The sequence below is a fragment of the Cardiocondyla obscurior genome, linkage group LG16 (genome assembly GCF_019399895.1).
Source record: "Cardiocondyla obscurior isolate alpha-2009 linkage group LG16, Cobs3.1, whole genome shotgun sequence".
In the NCBI taxonomy this organism is placed as follows: Eukaryota; Metazoa; Arthropoda; class Insecta; order Hymenoptera; family Formicidae; genus Cardiocondyla; species Cardiocondyla obscurior.
In genome coordinates this window covers 4,564,827-4,579,883 of record NC_091879.1, presented here as the reverse complement: position 1 = coordinate 4,579,883, position 15,057 = coordinate 4,564,827, and the positions used below count along the sequence as shown (strand labels likewise).

The 15,057-nt window shown below is 35.9% G+C and overlaps 1 protein-coding gene across 1 annotated transcript; it reads right to left on the bottom strand.

Annotated features, from left to right (window-relative positions):
- Nucleotides 1-8,314: 8,314 nt before the first annotated feature.
- LOC139109086 (uncharacterized) lies at nt 8,315-9,238 on the bottom strand. The gene has a single exon (XM_070667901.1). The coding sequence runs from the start codon at nt 9,236-9,238 to the stop codon at nt 8,315-8,317; it is 924 nt and encodes a 307-aa protein (XP_070524002.1).
- Nucleotides 9,239-15,057: the final 5,819 nt, after the last annotated feature.

Below are 15,057 nucleotides of genomic sequence, written 5' to 3'. Positions count from 1 at the left end.
AGCAATAATTTGTTATTTTTGAACAAAGTTCTGATACATATAAGTTACAAAACGGACTGAAATACACTGTGATACGTTATAGCTTTAGATACTGTTATTTTATTTACAAGCGTAGAACGTGATGTAACTCGAACACGGTTGCTTTTGTATCTTTTCGTCGCTTATGACTGTGTAGTTGTAAAACATATTTTTATCCGATTATGCCAAAGTGCGCTTTACCAAACCGTTGTAATGTAGCAGAGATTCTGATGTAACTTGTTTTATTTTTTAGTATTCGAGCATGCAGTTGTAATACTTATAGATTGCAAAATGGACTTAGATACAGTGTGATACGTTATAGCTTTAGATACTATTATTTTATTTACAAGCGTAGAACGTGATGTAACTCGAACTCTAATGTGTATCGGCTGCGTGTGAATACTTTTGTCGTAACGATTTCTTTTGTTTTTCTTATTGGTTATGAATGTGTAGTTAGTAAGTTAATTTTTTTTCCGATTATTAAAAAATATCAAAATATATGAATACAGTTATTTTTTTATATCGCAACGACTTTTAAAATTCGTTAAATCTATTTTTATACCTGTAACAAACAGTACATTATAAAATTCAACGTAATAAATTATTGTTAAATAAGATTAATTTTCTATGCTGTACACTATGCATAATACCTACTTCCTAATTACTATTTTTATTCTATCCTGCCGCTGACTGCCTCGCACAAAGTAATATCCATAAACAACGCGTCCACAAATAAATAATAATATTAAATTAATATTTTGCGGTAACCAGTCTTATATGGTAAGTGGCACTTCCATTTTCTGATTCACCCTGTATATGATATAAAAGTCGCATTTAAACGGTGGGCCACTGATCTGTGGGCCATTGAACGGTGGGCCACTGATCTGTGGGCCATTGAACGGTGGGCCACTAATCTGTGAGCTTTTGAACGGTGGGCCACTGATCTGTGGGCAATTGAACGGTGGGCCATTGATCTGTGGGCCATTGAACGGTGGGCCATTGATCTGTGGGCTTTTGAACGGTGGGCATTTATCCGTGGGCAAACGAACAAAAATTCACTTTCTGTGGGCGTTTGATCTGTGGTCATTTGAACGGTGGGCAACTTTTCGTGTCCAATCGCACTGTGTCCATTTGATACGTGGCCAATCGCTACGTGGGCAATAGAACCGTGTCCAATTGATCTGTGTCCAATTGAGCTGTGGCCAATCGCACTGTGTCCTATTGATACGTGGCCAATCGCTACGTGGGCAATAGAACTGTGGGCAACTGACATACACTCCATGGATACGATCCGGCCATTTGCGGAATCTTGATTTAGTAGCTCGTATTGGTTGGCGGCTCATCCGCCATGTCTAGTGTCGAATAGCGTAGAGCGGAATGTTTGAAATGGATCAATTAGACATTTAAATCCAGGGATTTAAGAAAGGAGGAAAGGAGTCTAACGAGTTTAGGAATAGGTTTATTAAGTAAAGGAAAAATATCATGAGGGTTTTGAGGAAATTTTCCTGAAATAAATTCAATCAAATTAGAAGATTTCTCAGCAGTAAGAGGACAGTGGAATACAATATGATTAATATCTTGTTTCAAAAAACCACAAGAACAAGAGCCTGAATTAATAATGTTTTTACTCGCTAGACTGTAATTGAGATTATAATGATTACTACGTATCCTATTAACAAGAGTTATTTGATCTCTAAGTAAATTGTATTTATAAAACCAGGGTTTAGAATGCGAGTTAAAGAAAGTTGAAAAGTATTGACAACCTTTAGTAAGGGCGGATTCCTGCAGATAATCATTAAAGGCATCATTCAGTTTAATTCTTTGTTTATCAAACAAGTCAGGAAACGGTATTTTAAATTTTGGTTTCCTGCCTTGAAAGCGAGCCATTTTAGCAGTTTGGTCAACAGTTTTATTGCCTAAAATACCGCAATGCGAAAAAACCCATAATAAATTAATATTAATGCCTAAAGAAATGGCTTTAGTAATTTGTTCTTTGATAAGTGCGATAATATAATTAAAGTGTGCAGCCTCCAAGATGATAAAGCATCTAGAACACTTTTTGAGTCAGAAAGAATGACAACCGAAGTAATATTAAATTGAATAACTAATATTATTGCTTGAAAAATAGCCCAGGCCTCGGCTGAGAAGATAGAAGTCTTATTAGGAAGTTTGTGCATGATTTTGAGCTCAGGGTTAGTGAGAAAAATACCAACACTGACAGGAAAGTCATCAGAACTTTTGGAAGCATCTGTATAAATAAGGGTAGAATCAGGAAAGGAACGATTGATAAAACTATCCAAATTAGAGTTGATTGAGGAAGATTTGAAATTGGATAATTCAAAAGGATTAAAATAGAAGATTGGGGGTCTCGTAATAAAGGACTCATAGGAATAATTAAAGAAAGGAAGCGAAACAGATCTATGTACAATAGGAAGGGTAGTGTCAAGAAAATAAAAATTTTCCATAGATGGAATATTATTCATAGCAAATAAATTTTTCTTAATAGAAGTAGTTGTAAGAAAAGTAAAATAACTATTTATACGTTTTATTTTTACTTTATTCTTTGTCTCTTAAAATTTCTGAAAACACGTCTGGACTTGTCGAACAATCTTCTAGAAGTGACTTGTTCCTTCCTTTCTTCCTTCATTCATCACGTGACGTGCATAGTCTTTGTGACGGTCCAGTAGATGGCATTGATCCATCATTCGACAGTAGCGTAATATTGTATTTTATTTTTAAGGATAAATAATATGCGTACATAGTGTTATTTTGAATTTGCATAAAACTTTCAATTACCGGGTTATATTTAATAGACAAATTTTTAATTAAATATTTAGAGTTGAGAAATTTGAATCTTAAATTAAGCGGAGGTTCTTTAGATTCCGCTAGTATTACATTTATGGGGGTAGAATTACGGTAGCCAAAGGCGGTTCTAATACATTTGTTTTGCAAACGTTGGATAATCATGAATAAAGATTTATTTCTATGCAGACGCAAAACATGACAGCCATATTCTACAGAACTCCTAAACATTGATTTGTAAAGCGTTAAAAGTAGAAGAGGATGAGCTCCCCATTTGGTATCAGTTAAAGATGAAATAATGTTAGAAATTTGACGACCTTTATTTGCCAGACACTTGATATGAAATTTACCACTCAGGTTAGAGTCCAAAATGATACCCAGGAATTTAACTTTTCCTACAAAAGGAATACATTGATTATTTAGAGAAATATTATAGTTAATAACAGGAGAAACTTTTTTATTATGAAAAACTATACATTGAGATTTAGTTGGAGAGAGATCAAGGCCTCTTTCCTTGAGAAAAGAAAAAATTTTAATTAATGAAAGATTAATGTAGGAAATTGCAACATTGAAATTAACATTAGTAGAATAAATAACAATGTCATCAGCGTATTGTAATAGATGAACGTCAGGTATTAAATATTGATTGATGTCTTTTAAATAAATATTAAATAGAGTAGGGCTCAAAATGGAGCCTTGAGGAGTACCCTTAAATGTTTTAAAAGGGCCTGTAAGAAAACCATTTTGAACTGCAAATATATCTCGAAAGCATGTGGCATTATAAACAAAACAGGCGAATTTGAGCAGGAATACCAATGTCTTTAAGGTCATTTATTAAAATTTGAGGAATAACGTTATCAAAAGCAGCAGAAATGTCTAAAAAACAGGCGACTGTATAGTGGCCTTTCATGAAACCCAGTTGAATATTGTTAGTTAAAATAATAAGATTGTCATTACAAGATTTAAATGGGCGAAAACCAAATTGATTAGTAGGAATTAATTCTTTAGATTCAAGATACCATTTGAGTCTGGTGTAGATACATTTTTCTAATAGTTTCAGAATACAGGAAGTAAGCGAGATAGGACGATAACTTGTAGAGCCAGGTTTAGGAATAAAGATAACCAGAGATTGAGACCATACTGAAGGAAATTTATTATTTCCAAGGAAACGATTAAAGAGGGAAAGTAAGGCGACAAGCCATTTTTCCGGCAGTGCCCGAATTATAGAATAATCAATTTGATCTAGGGCAGGACTTGATTTTTTTTTGGCGGAAGAGACAGCTATGTTTAATTCATTTAAAGTAATAGGATTCTGAAGAGATAATTGAATTTTATTGTTAGTTAAGTCATCCAAGATAGAATCTTCTAAGGATTGAGGACCGCAAAAGGGAGGACATATTTTGTTAAGAGCAGATTTAATTGCTTCTTCAGCGTCAGAGAACGAAGAAGAGTTGAAATTTACATTAGCGTTTTTCCTTTTAAATGACTTGACAAGGTTCCAGATATAAAGAGTGAAAGTTTTGGAATTGAATTCGCTACAAAAGGATTTCCATCCCAGTTTTTTTTGTTTAAAAAGAGTTTTTTGACATAAGGAATTTTCTTGTTTATACAAATTTAAATTAAATAAAGAAGGATTTGATTTGAATCGAATTAGTGCAACTTTACGTTTTTTAATTGCCTGGTCACAGATAGAATTCCACCAAGGCGCAGGATTTGACTTAAAATTGATTTCTTTAGAAGTAAATAAATCAGGTAGATTGTCTCTAAGATTAACGATTAAATTAATGTGTTGTTTTAAACAGTCTATAAAATTTGAATATTCCGTAAGAACGTCTAGTGATTTGATGGATTCTAATTGATCAGAGTTCGCAGAAAGAGTTTCGCTAAGAAGGGAGAGCTCTTCAGGATTTAAATTAAACTTATATACAAATCTCCTGATTCGACTAACCGAAGAATTGACAGTGGTGAAAATCGGAAAATGATCGCTACCAAAAGAATCATCAGAAGTACGGGAGGAACATAAGGGGGTTAGCGAGGGAGAAGCTAGAACTAAATCAATGATTGAATGACAATTATGGGGATATGAAATTCTAGTCTCATTTTTGTCGTTTAAAACATGAACATTAAAGAGGTCAATATAATGCAAAAGCCTGTTACCGGAAAGATCCGATTTGGAACAAGACCAAGCTTGATGATGTGAATTAAAGTCTCCTAAAATTAACGAAAATTTGTAATTATGCATTAGCTGAAAAATTTGAGACATTATGGAATCAGGTGTTTTGGAATTTGGATGTTTGTAAAAATTAATAATTAACAAAGAATCCTCTTAAAAAGGGAATAGAAATTCCTAAGATTTTAATAGAGGAATGATTTAATGAAGAAAGATCGATAATTGAAAATTTTATGTTAGATTTAATTAAAATGCAAATACCACTTTCGCCTGGATTGACAATGTCTTTCCTTACTATATTAAAACCTTTTAAAGAAAATTTTTTTTAATGATTAATTAAAGTTTCCTGAATAAGAATAATCTCACATTGAGAAACTAGCTTTCTTATCTCTAGATCCTTGCTTTGAAGACCTCTACAATTCCATTGACAGATATCAATTTTTGAAATGTGGTTCAAACAATTACAAGCTTTCCTGTTCATTATTTAAGTTAGTTATATTTGTGGACGTTGACGGTGTCCAGCCGGCGCTACAAGTCGCGCAGAATAAGGGGGTCACAGTTTAAGACATAAAGACAGACACTTGACAAGTTTACAAAATAAGATCAGATATATTTAATAAACAAGTAAAGAAAATAACAAGCAATGACAAAAACAATAAAAAGTAAAGCGCAAATTATAAAGAGAAGCAGTCCTCTCATTGAGGAAACAAAAGCGGATCAGTATAGACCGCGTCTGACTTATCTGTATTCCGCAACGGCGGAAGAATGTTGTCGGCAGCAAGCGCAAGGAACTCGCAGTTCACAGCTTGCGGTTCGCAATTCGCGTTTCGCTGCTCGCAATTTGTGTACGCAATAGAGCCTGGCCAGGCTTGAGAACGCAGAGTGATTAGCACACATGCACTTGATGCACAAACTGGAGCGCGGTGATACGAATGAATTATACAAGGTAAAGTGTCGTAGAAGACGACAACTGAGCGATGTGCTCGCTATGAGATTCGGAGGGACTCTGAGGGCTCGGCTGATGCAACGAGCCTTCAGAGCTATTGTCTCTGAAAAGTAAATCGGGATAGTCCCGGAAGTTCGTTGAGGAAAGTCCCGAGACAAAGTCCATTTCAAAGTCCGATCACGGAGTAAATAATTATTTAGAAGAAGGGTCGCGGTATTAGAGTTTGCTTCCTCCTTCGCACGGCCGGTAACGTGTGAGGTGGCGTCATCCGACGTGTAGCGTCGGAGGGATCCGCCACATATTTAAAGGAGAGGAGCTCCTGGAGAAGGAAAATTGAGATGGGAGCGAATTATAATTGGAAAAAGACTGATTCATGAAATTACGAATAGAATTAATAACCATTTCTTCGATATTACGAAATAAAGGGGGAAGCCAACTGTCAGTATTAATATTTAAATTTACAAGAGGATCATTACAATTTTCTTTAATGAATAAAGAAGACGACGATCTATTAATCAGAGCAATACCATTACCACTATTCAAAGTGGATGTGGCACAGGCTCCAGATTGTTTATTTACAGGGGAATTATGCTTAGAAAGAATGGAGCGAGTTTTAACTAAATTTGTATTTTTGGTTAGGTTACGAGCCCGATGATTAGTGTCATGTTGATAAGATTTAGATTTAGAGATAGAATTCGGTTGAAAAGAATTAGAGTTAGGAGCAGAATTATATGAAGGGAAAAGGGTAGAAGGGGAAGAAGAGGAAAGAGAAGAAGAAGAATGATTAGAAATGATTGGTGCCTTGGTAGCACTACTGTAAGAAGGAAAGAAAGAAGAAGAATTAAAATTAAAAGAAGCATTTGCGGGATTAGATTGGCTGAAGGAATAATTAATTAAAGGATTAGTATTGAAATCATTACGTGAAGCAGAGGAGTTAATTAATGGAAAATTAACAAAATCAAAGGAAGGATTAGCACGAGCTGACAAATTAGAATCGTATAAAGTTTTCTTAGCATCCGCAAAAGGAATATTATTTACAGATGCAAAAGCTTTAACTTTTTTATGAAAAATTATAGCGTCACAGGACATTGAAGTAGGGAGATGAGAGCCTGAGCAGTTAAGACATTTATGAGGAAGATCTTTTTTAGGACAAATAGATGGATCATCATGCTTGTCCTGACCACAATATATACATCTGGCCTTACTTTTACAAGCAGCACTGACATGCCCCACTCTAAAACAGTTATAACAAATACGAGTCTGATTGATAAATGGTGAAACTTCTTGCTTTACTTTACAAAGAAAAATATATTTAGGCAACTGCTGACCTCTAAATTTAATGCGAATCGATTTAGAAGGAATATACTGAACTTTATTGTCTATTTTGACTTTTCTGTTAAGCCTATCAATACTTTCTACTTTAATTTGAGTGACGATATTCTCTTTAATAGATTTAAGATCATGAGACAAGGGAATGTCTTTAATTATACCAAATCTGAAAAGTTTAAAAGAAGGGATATAGGCCGTGAGGTTAGCTGCTTTCAAGACCGAATTTTTGACTAAATTATTAGCTATCTCCGCGTCTTGTAGCTCTACGATAATTTGATTTTTGCTAACTTTTTTAATTTCTTTGACACCGGTATGAATAGATTGAGCTACCGTTTTGCAAACATCAAGATAATGTAACGCAGTGTCGCATTCCTTGTCAGGGCGGATATAAACAAAAAACGGAGGTGCGTCGTTCACCGTGTATTTGGGTTCCAAAGGAGCATCGTCGGGGGGACAGGAGGAAGTATTTGGGTCAGTAAACTGTGTATGTGTTTTGTTATTCGCTCGCATAATTTTTTTTTGTTATATGGAGCGTTCTCGGTTGTCATGGAGATTTTGGAATTAGAATCGGGATCTAAATTTCTTTGTTTATCATTAAGAACGACTAAAAAGTCTGATACAGATTTGTCCAAAGCGTTAGATTTGAGGCAAGATGTAATATTTAATTTAGGGGGAGCAAAATTAATTCTTTTACCTTTAATACTGCAGGAATCCGCTGTTGAAGAAGCTTTAGAGATGTCCATGTGAGACACATTATCACCACTCGTTTGAGATATAAAATTTTCGATAACATCTAAGGGGACAGAAATATTTCCAGAAGGATTGTCATTGTAGGAGGAAAAAATTAAAGAAGTATGAGAGTTGGGAATAGGATCAGGGGGGGAAGGAACCCCTTCGCTTGCCAAGCAAGAGGCCGAAGCCTCTTGCATAATGAAATAACACGAAACAACTATTTAAAAGAGAATTGCGTAAAACACGAAGGATAAAAAAAAAATTCAAACACAAACAATCACAAGAGCCGGAAAACTCGGATATGACAAAACAAAACACTAATAGTCGTCCAGAGAGATTAGGTTATGCGTCCGTATCTTATCGAGTCTCGACTTTTGCCGCTCATGTTCAATTATATCGTTCCACCAATAAACTTGCTTATCTTTTAATCCTGGCATATACGATCTGCCCATAGACACCGAACAAGCATCATACATCACCGTTTCGAGCCTTTTCGACATTCTATCCGGATCCAGATTTTCATCTACTGGAAGCCATTCAAGAATATTCTCAAATAGATCAACATTAAGCTTAGAGCTCTTCCATCGTATGTAATCGTATTTATTTCTTTTAACTTTATAATTTCTTTTGAATTTAAATTTCCAACTTATCCAATCATGGTCAGAAAGATTCTCCTCTTCTTTTAATACTTTCCATTCGAATACACATTCTGTCACGTCATCGGTGCACATAGTAAGATCCACAACCGAAGAGCCCTGATACCGATTACATGTGAAATCTAAATTATTCAATATATTCATATTCTTGTCGAGACACCAATTGTACAATAGCTTCCCTCTCCAATTAGTTTTAATATCCCACTCAATTGAGCGCGCATTAAAATCTCCAGTCAACAATAGATTCCTACCTTCACTTAAGTTATATACATTATCTAAATCCAGTATTAAATTATCAAAATCTCTTCTTTCACAATTAGGCGAAATATAAACTGACGCAACATATAGCTTACCAATTTTAACCGCGATAACAAAATTACTCTTACATACAACTTGTGGAGCCGGTCTTAGCTTATTTGAATCAACATAAATAAAAGATGTTTTTAAATCGTTTGAATACCATCCTGAAAGTTTAGGTTTCCTTGGCATCTCCGTCGCAAATACAATGTCGTAATCAAATTTCTTAATATATCGTAACAGAATCCCATATGCTTCAAAAGACCTATTAAGATTAACCTGCATCATGTCTACGTACTTAATTTTATCCAACATTATAATAGTCGTCGCGATCTCCAGTATTTACACCTTCTCCGTTATTAAAATTATAATTACCTCCTTTCCTATTTACATTCTGAGCAGAGTAACAAAAATATGATCCTATCCTGTGCATGCTTCCGTACCCCGCCTCTTGACATAATACACAATTTATTTTTTGTTTACAGTCTCTCATTGCATGGCCCGCCTGTCCACATCGGAAACAATTCTTCGATCTGTCTTCGCTATTTCTGCATGTATTAGCCACGTGTCCAAACCTCCAGCACCTATAGCATTGTACCTTGCACGCCCGCGATTGATCCACTTTTGCAATGGACCAGCCCAGCCTCAGTTTTTGTAAGTTTGTTAATCTATCTATATAAGTTAAGGGGCCTTTAACCCAGCACATATTCATGCGATTTCTCATTTCTCTGATAGGACTCACCACGAAATCAGTTATACGCGCTTCCACCGCAGTGGCGATGACCCCCGCAATCTCCTCACACGTGATTGAATAATCAAAATTCGAAATGCGCGCTTCTCCCATTGCTACAGGTCTCGTTACTTTTGTCTTTCCTCGTAAAACTCCATTTAATCTTTCAAATAGTTTGTCAGCCCTTTCATGATTATCTTTCCCAGGTAACTCGAGCATCAAAGCGCCCCCCGCCGACATCCTTACTCTCACATTATCGCCGTACTCTGTAAGCGCAACTTCTTTCTTGGCCGCTTTTATAATATCCGCGTACGATTTTTTAATATCATCATCATCAGTTTTTATCGCAACAACCGCATTCCTCGGCGCTCGCCTTATTTTATTCACGTTATTCCTCTTCTTCCTATTTCTAACTAGTTCAAAGTTTAAATCATCCGCTGTTTCTATGTCTGTAGCGTTGTTTCTTCTTCCTTCGAATCGGTTATTATTACTCATATTATCTATAGAGTCATAAATCCCTTTATTTGCATTTCTACTAATCCTATAGGTCTTCGACGACTCCGTCATCTTCGAGTTGCTATCACCCATGATCGGATTATCCACCGGGGTACTTAAAAATTCTGCCTGTTTTTTTGCGCGTAATTTGAACAATTTCTCCATTTCCTCATCAATTAGCCTTGTATCCGCGACTATCTCATCCACATTTCTGCGATTCAATCTCTCCGGCGAAATAAATTTCCCTTTTAATACTTGAGTTATTTTTGGCTTAGATTTAACCCTGAGCGGCAGGTCCACCGGGCGTTTTATATTACCGCTACTCCCTACAGTCGACGAACCAGTCGGGGTATTTTTAACTTCAATATTTTTATTCTTCAGCTCTTTTTTAATCTTAATGTTTTCCTCCGTTACGTATTTCATTTGTTTTGTCAACGTCAACATTTGTTCTTGTATCTTCTCCATATTTTTAGTTAAGTCTTTTATTTTAACCTTTAATTCTTTATTTTCTTTTTTCAGATCACCATTTAACTGCCGCAGATAAGCCGGGTCACCCAAATCGGACGCCCTTTCCATCAGTTTTTCCACAATAATTTTGATGCCGCTCAGTCGATTCTTCATGTTTCCAGAAGTTCGTCCCTGCAAATTTTTTGACTTTGCGCGACTCGTGTCCACCTCCTCTATCCATTCTATCGCTTTCTCACCCATTTCTCGTATACCAGCACTTTTTTCTTTCCCTATTAGACTTTCAATAGGAGAAGGCTCCTTAGATATCCTCGATCACTTTCTTTCTTTTTTAACATTGTGCATGCTTATTAGACTTTCTGACGATTCATCACTTAGCGATTGTATGTCAAACGGGTTCTCTTCTCTCCCACTTGTTTCGTCCATGCTACTAATAATCGATTTTTTCCTTCTCGCTGTAATAACTTTCCTCGCGTTAGAAATTCCAATTGAATCTGAGGAGTTCTCCGACGACTCCATCACTGCTTTTCTTTTCATCCGTTTAGGCGTCTCACCTTCGACCACCATCTGTTTGGAAGCAGGCGACTCCATTTGCCGGTGTATAACAACCTCGCACGATGGAAGTACATAAGTATCAATTTTATTAACTTCAGTAACTTCATTCTCTTCTAGATTATGTATAACAGTTTTTATAGAATCATCCTTATCTATATCCTCCTGAATTTCGTCTTCAATCTCCTCTTCTTTCTTCTTTTCTCTGCACTTCAGCGAAGAAGCTCCAGAGATCGCGCCTTCACAACTAGCTTGGCTGACAGATGCATCTGCGGGCGGAGAGCCTGTCGGCACACCCTCCACCTGCCCCTCACATGCTGACGAACGCGCCACGTCGGGAACGTGGTCACGGCGGAGTGGTGACCCATCCAAGAGGTCACCAGTTTTATTTATATTAATAGACATTAGGAACATTGTACATATAATCTTGTCATTTATTATTTTAAAAACTGCAATAATTTATGAACCGTGCCTTCTGCTACTTTCAAAATCAGTATTTACATATAGTTTAGGCTCCAGATTAAGAATTTCAAATCAAAATTGCTCTAACTTCAATTGTTTATAATTTCACTTTTATACATATGTTACATTTTTAAAAATCGATTTTAACCCGTAATTTACAAACCATTGCCTCGATTCAACTGCAATTTACATATTATATACATCTTTTCATTTAAAATAAGAATATCCCTTCAGTTTTTCACTGCAATTAGCAGCTTCAATTTCAACAGTAATACAATTTCTTTTTCAACTCAATTCATCATAAATATAATGTAACATAATAATCAATCGTATATATAGTCATTAATCATTTTTAACACAGAAAACACAAACGAATGTCATTCTCTATTGCCTCATTACTCAATCTTTCGCATTTTATTATCAAATTAATATTAATTTTAACAATTCTACATTATTTATCATTTGAACAACTTCTCTTAAGCTTCATCACTTAATATCTTGCACAACGTTTTGCTGCTAGAGTCGGTTAGCAAACTAATACAGAATTATCTATCAATACTTCTCATTCTCTCTATTGTGAACTTTAAAACTTAATAACATTCGCCTGTACATTTTAATTAGCTTTTATACAACGGACCATCATTTATTCTTCACTCATACTTACAAGAACACTTTTTAATCATAATTCAGTATAAAGTCACAATCAATATTCATTAAATAGGCAATTATAAGGGGAACAGTAGATAAATAAATAATACACAGTATTCAGCTCAGACAACATTTTAATTTACAAAATTCCTTAGAATCTAATCGACAGACTCAGGACGGGAGCTATTGCCATTATTTAACGTCCCGGCAATGCCTCAATAGAGGCGATAATTCAATGATGAAGCGATGAGCGACAGCTGGGTCTCCACCAACCACAAACCTCATCCACAAACATCAAAGAATAATTAGCTCAAAACCTTCTCTAGGTGACGCCATAAACTAGAGAGCCACAAGAATATTCTGGTGACCTTCTACCGCACATGTAAACATACTGTCGGAAGGCGAGATTCAACAACAGAGAAGGCGTTTTATATAGCGGGGATTTGCACAAACATCCAATGTAATTTTGAATAGGAAACACATAAGAAGTATCAATTTTCCAATTAGTATTAGTAGAAAAGTCGCCAAAGAACTTAGACCACCTAGCAATCAAATAAGCAGAACCACGTGGAGGTATGATTTTAACATCTCCAGGAATAGGATTCGCAATACGATCAGCGATAACACCTGAAACACTAGTATCTGCATAATGATAGCAATCTCTCGGGATAACAGCACTTAATCCAGTCATGCAGGCTTTTAAATTTTCCTTAAGAATAAGATTCTCAGGATAAGCCAACCTCAAACGAATCTTGTCGGCACAAGACAAATAATTAGATAAATGTCTAGTAATAACCACATTCATGAAAGGGCTGTTAGACTGCTCCAGGGGTGCGATGGATTTGCTCCCTTGTGGATCAAACAAACAATCAGAATCAGTAGAACACGATGCATAAGCTGAAGTCTCATCAAAGATATATTTGGGAGCTGGTGGAGAAAAATGGCTAATATCACCAATAGGTGAAGCATTAACCAAAATAGCTCCAGATTCAAGCTTAATGTTTGGTGGATTATCATCACCAATAACATGTTCTTCCTTAATCTCAGGATAAATGTCAATCTCATTAGCATCATAATTACAATCGTTCTGTGAACACAGGACCCCACCATCTGTTGAATAATATAATAAAGAAAAAGATGGGACGGTAACAGGTGTAGAATCCAAATCGTGATCACGCATCAGATCCAGAAGGGCTTCCGAGTCTTCGATATAACAAGATGCAGCCTGGGTCGCCATCTTAAAAGCTCTAACGACATCATAATGTCTAGTGGTAATAACGCCAAGCTGATAAAGTTGACCAACAAATTTGTGAGACAAGTCTTTTAATACCATATCTCGGTAAATCTTGCTCTTCTCAGTATAGGCCAAATTAAGTTTAATTAAACGGCGCATATACATACGTCGTTCAAACGCAGTTTTCGAATTCTTATGTAACTTCGGCATAGCAAAGTCAAGAAGGGAATAGACCGTAATAGATAATTACGTCAGCGTATGAAATCATACACTAAATTCGGAACCTAACCTAACCTAACCTAACCTAACCTAACCTTTTTTTTTTTTTTTTTTTTGAGTGGAGAGAAAATGCCTTTATGCACACCTAAGGGCCGGATCCCTTAGGTAGTGTTGGACTCGCCGCTAGCCGGCCCTACCAACTAAAAACTCCACCACTTATAGGACATTCACTGGACAGACATAGAGACGGACGAACACTAAACGAGTAGTTACAACTAGCCCGTACTCTAATAGAAGTCCCTGTATTATGTACAAAACTACCGCGGTGAAATTACTGTAGTAAGAATACGATATTATATCCCAATAAACCAATAATAATAATAATACATATCCTATTCCTTAAAGGAAATAGATTGCCCATCCAGCAAATAAACTAAGATTAGATAGACTCATAAAAGATATCAATAGAGCTTAAATGGCTATCTATATATAATGTGTTGGGGGGGGGAAAGAGCTACGGAGGTCTTAAGCCTTTTTCTTTCAAAACATCTGTACAAAAAATTGCAAAAACCCCCCAACTCTTTTTATTTTCGCAAATTCGCTTAATTATTGTTGATAATTCGAAATCATTGCCAAATTCGTTCGATAATAAGACTCTATGTCTGTCCCATTTGGAGCAAAATCTGAGAGTGTGCTCAACTGAATCTATAGCATTGCTTCCACAATAAGAACAATCCAATGATTCAACCTTTCGAATTTGAAATAAAAATGGCGAAAACTCACCATGAGAAGTAAGGAATTGGGTCACATAGTCCAATTCACCATACGAGCGTTCAAGCCAACTCCAAAAATTAGAAAAAATAGCCCTAATAGTCCACGTAGCTATTCCTTTTGAACTAGATATGAAGTGGATCCATTGATTCCTTAAATGAGTGCCCTCTTCCGCTTTAATTTGTTTTATCGCTTGAGCCATTTCTCTTTTATTTAGCCTATCTTTCGCTCTTTTAGAGTAACGCCATCGAATATAATTATATTTATTCTTCTTAATTTTAAGTCTTGCTTGATTACAAAACTTCCAGGAAGCCCATCTGTGGTCGGATAAATTTATGTCGTAATCATACACTCGCCAGTCAACTATCGAATTCCCTAGATCCCTTGTCACCAAAGTGAGGTCAATAATCGAAGATCCCTGAGGACGTACGCAAGTCGGGATATTGTTATTTAAAATTGAAATATCCAAATTAACAACTAATTCCTGCAAAAGTTTGTCTCGCCAATCTGTAACTACATCGCTCCATAGAG

Bases quoted from the DNA above. Each gene is read 5' to 3' on its own strand.
- LOC139109086 (XM_070667901.1), bottom strand. From the start codon at position 9,238: ATGATGCAGGTTAATCTTAATAGGTCTTTTGAAGCATATGGGATTCTG.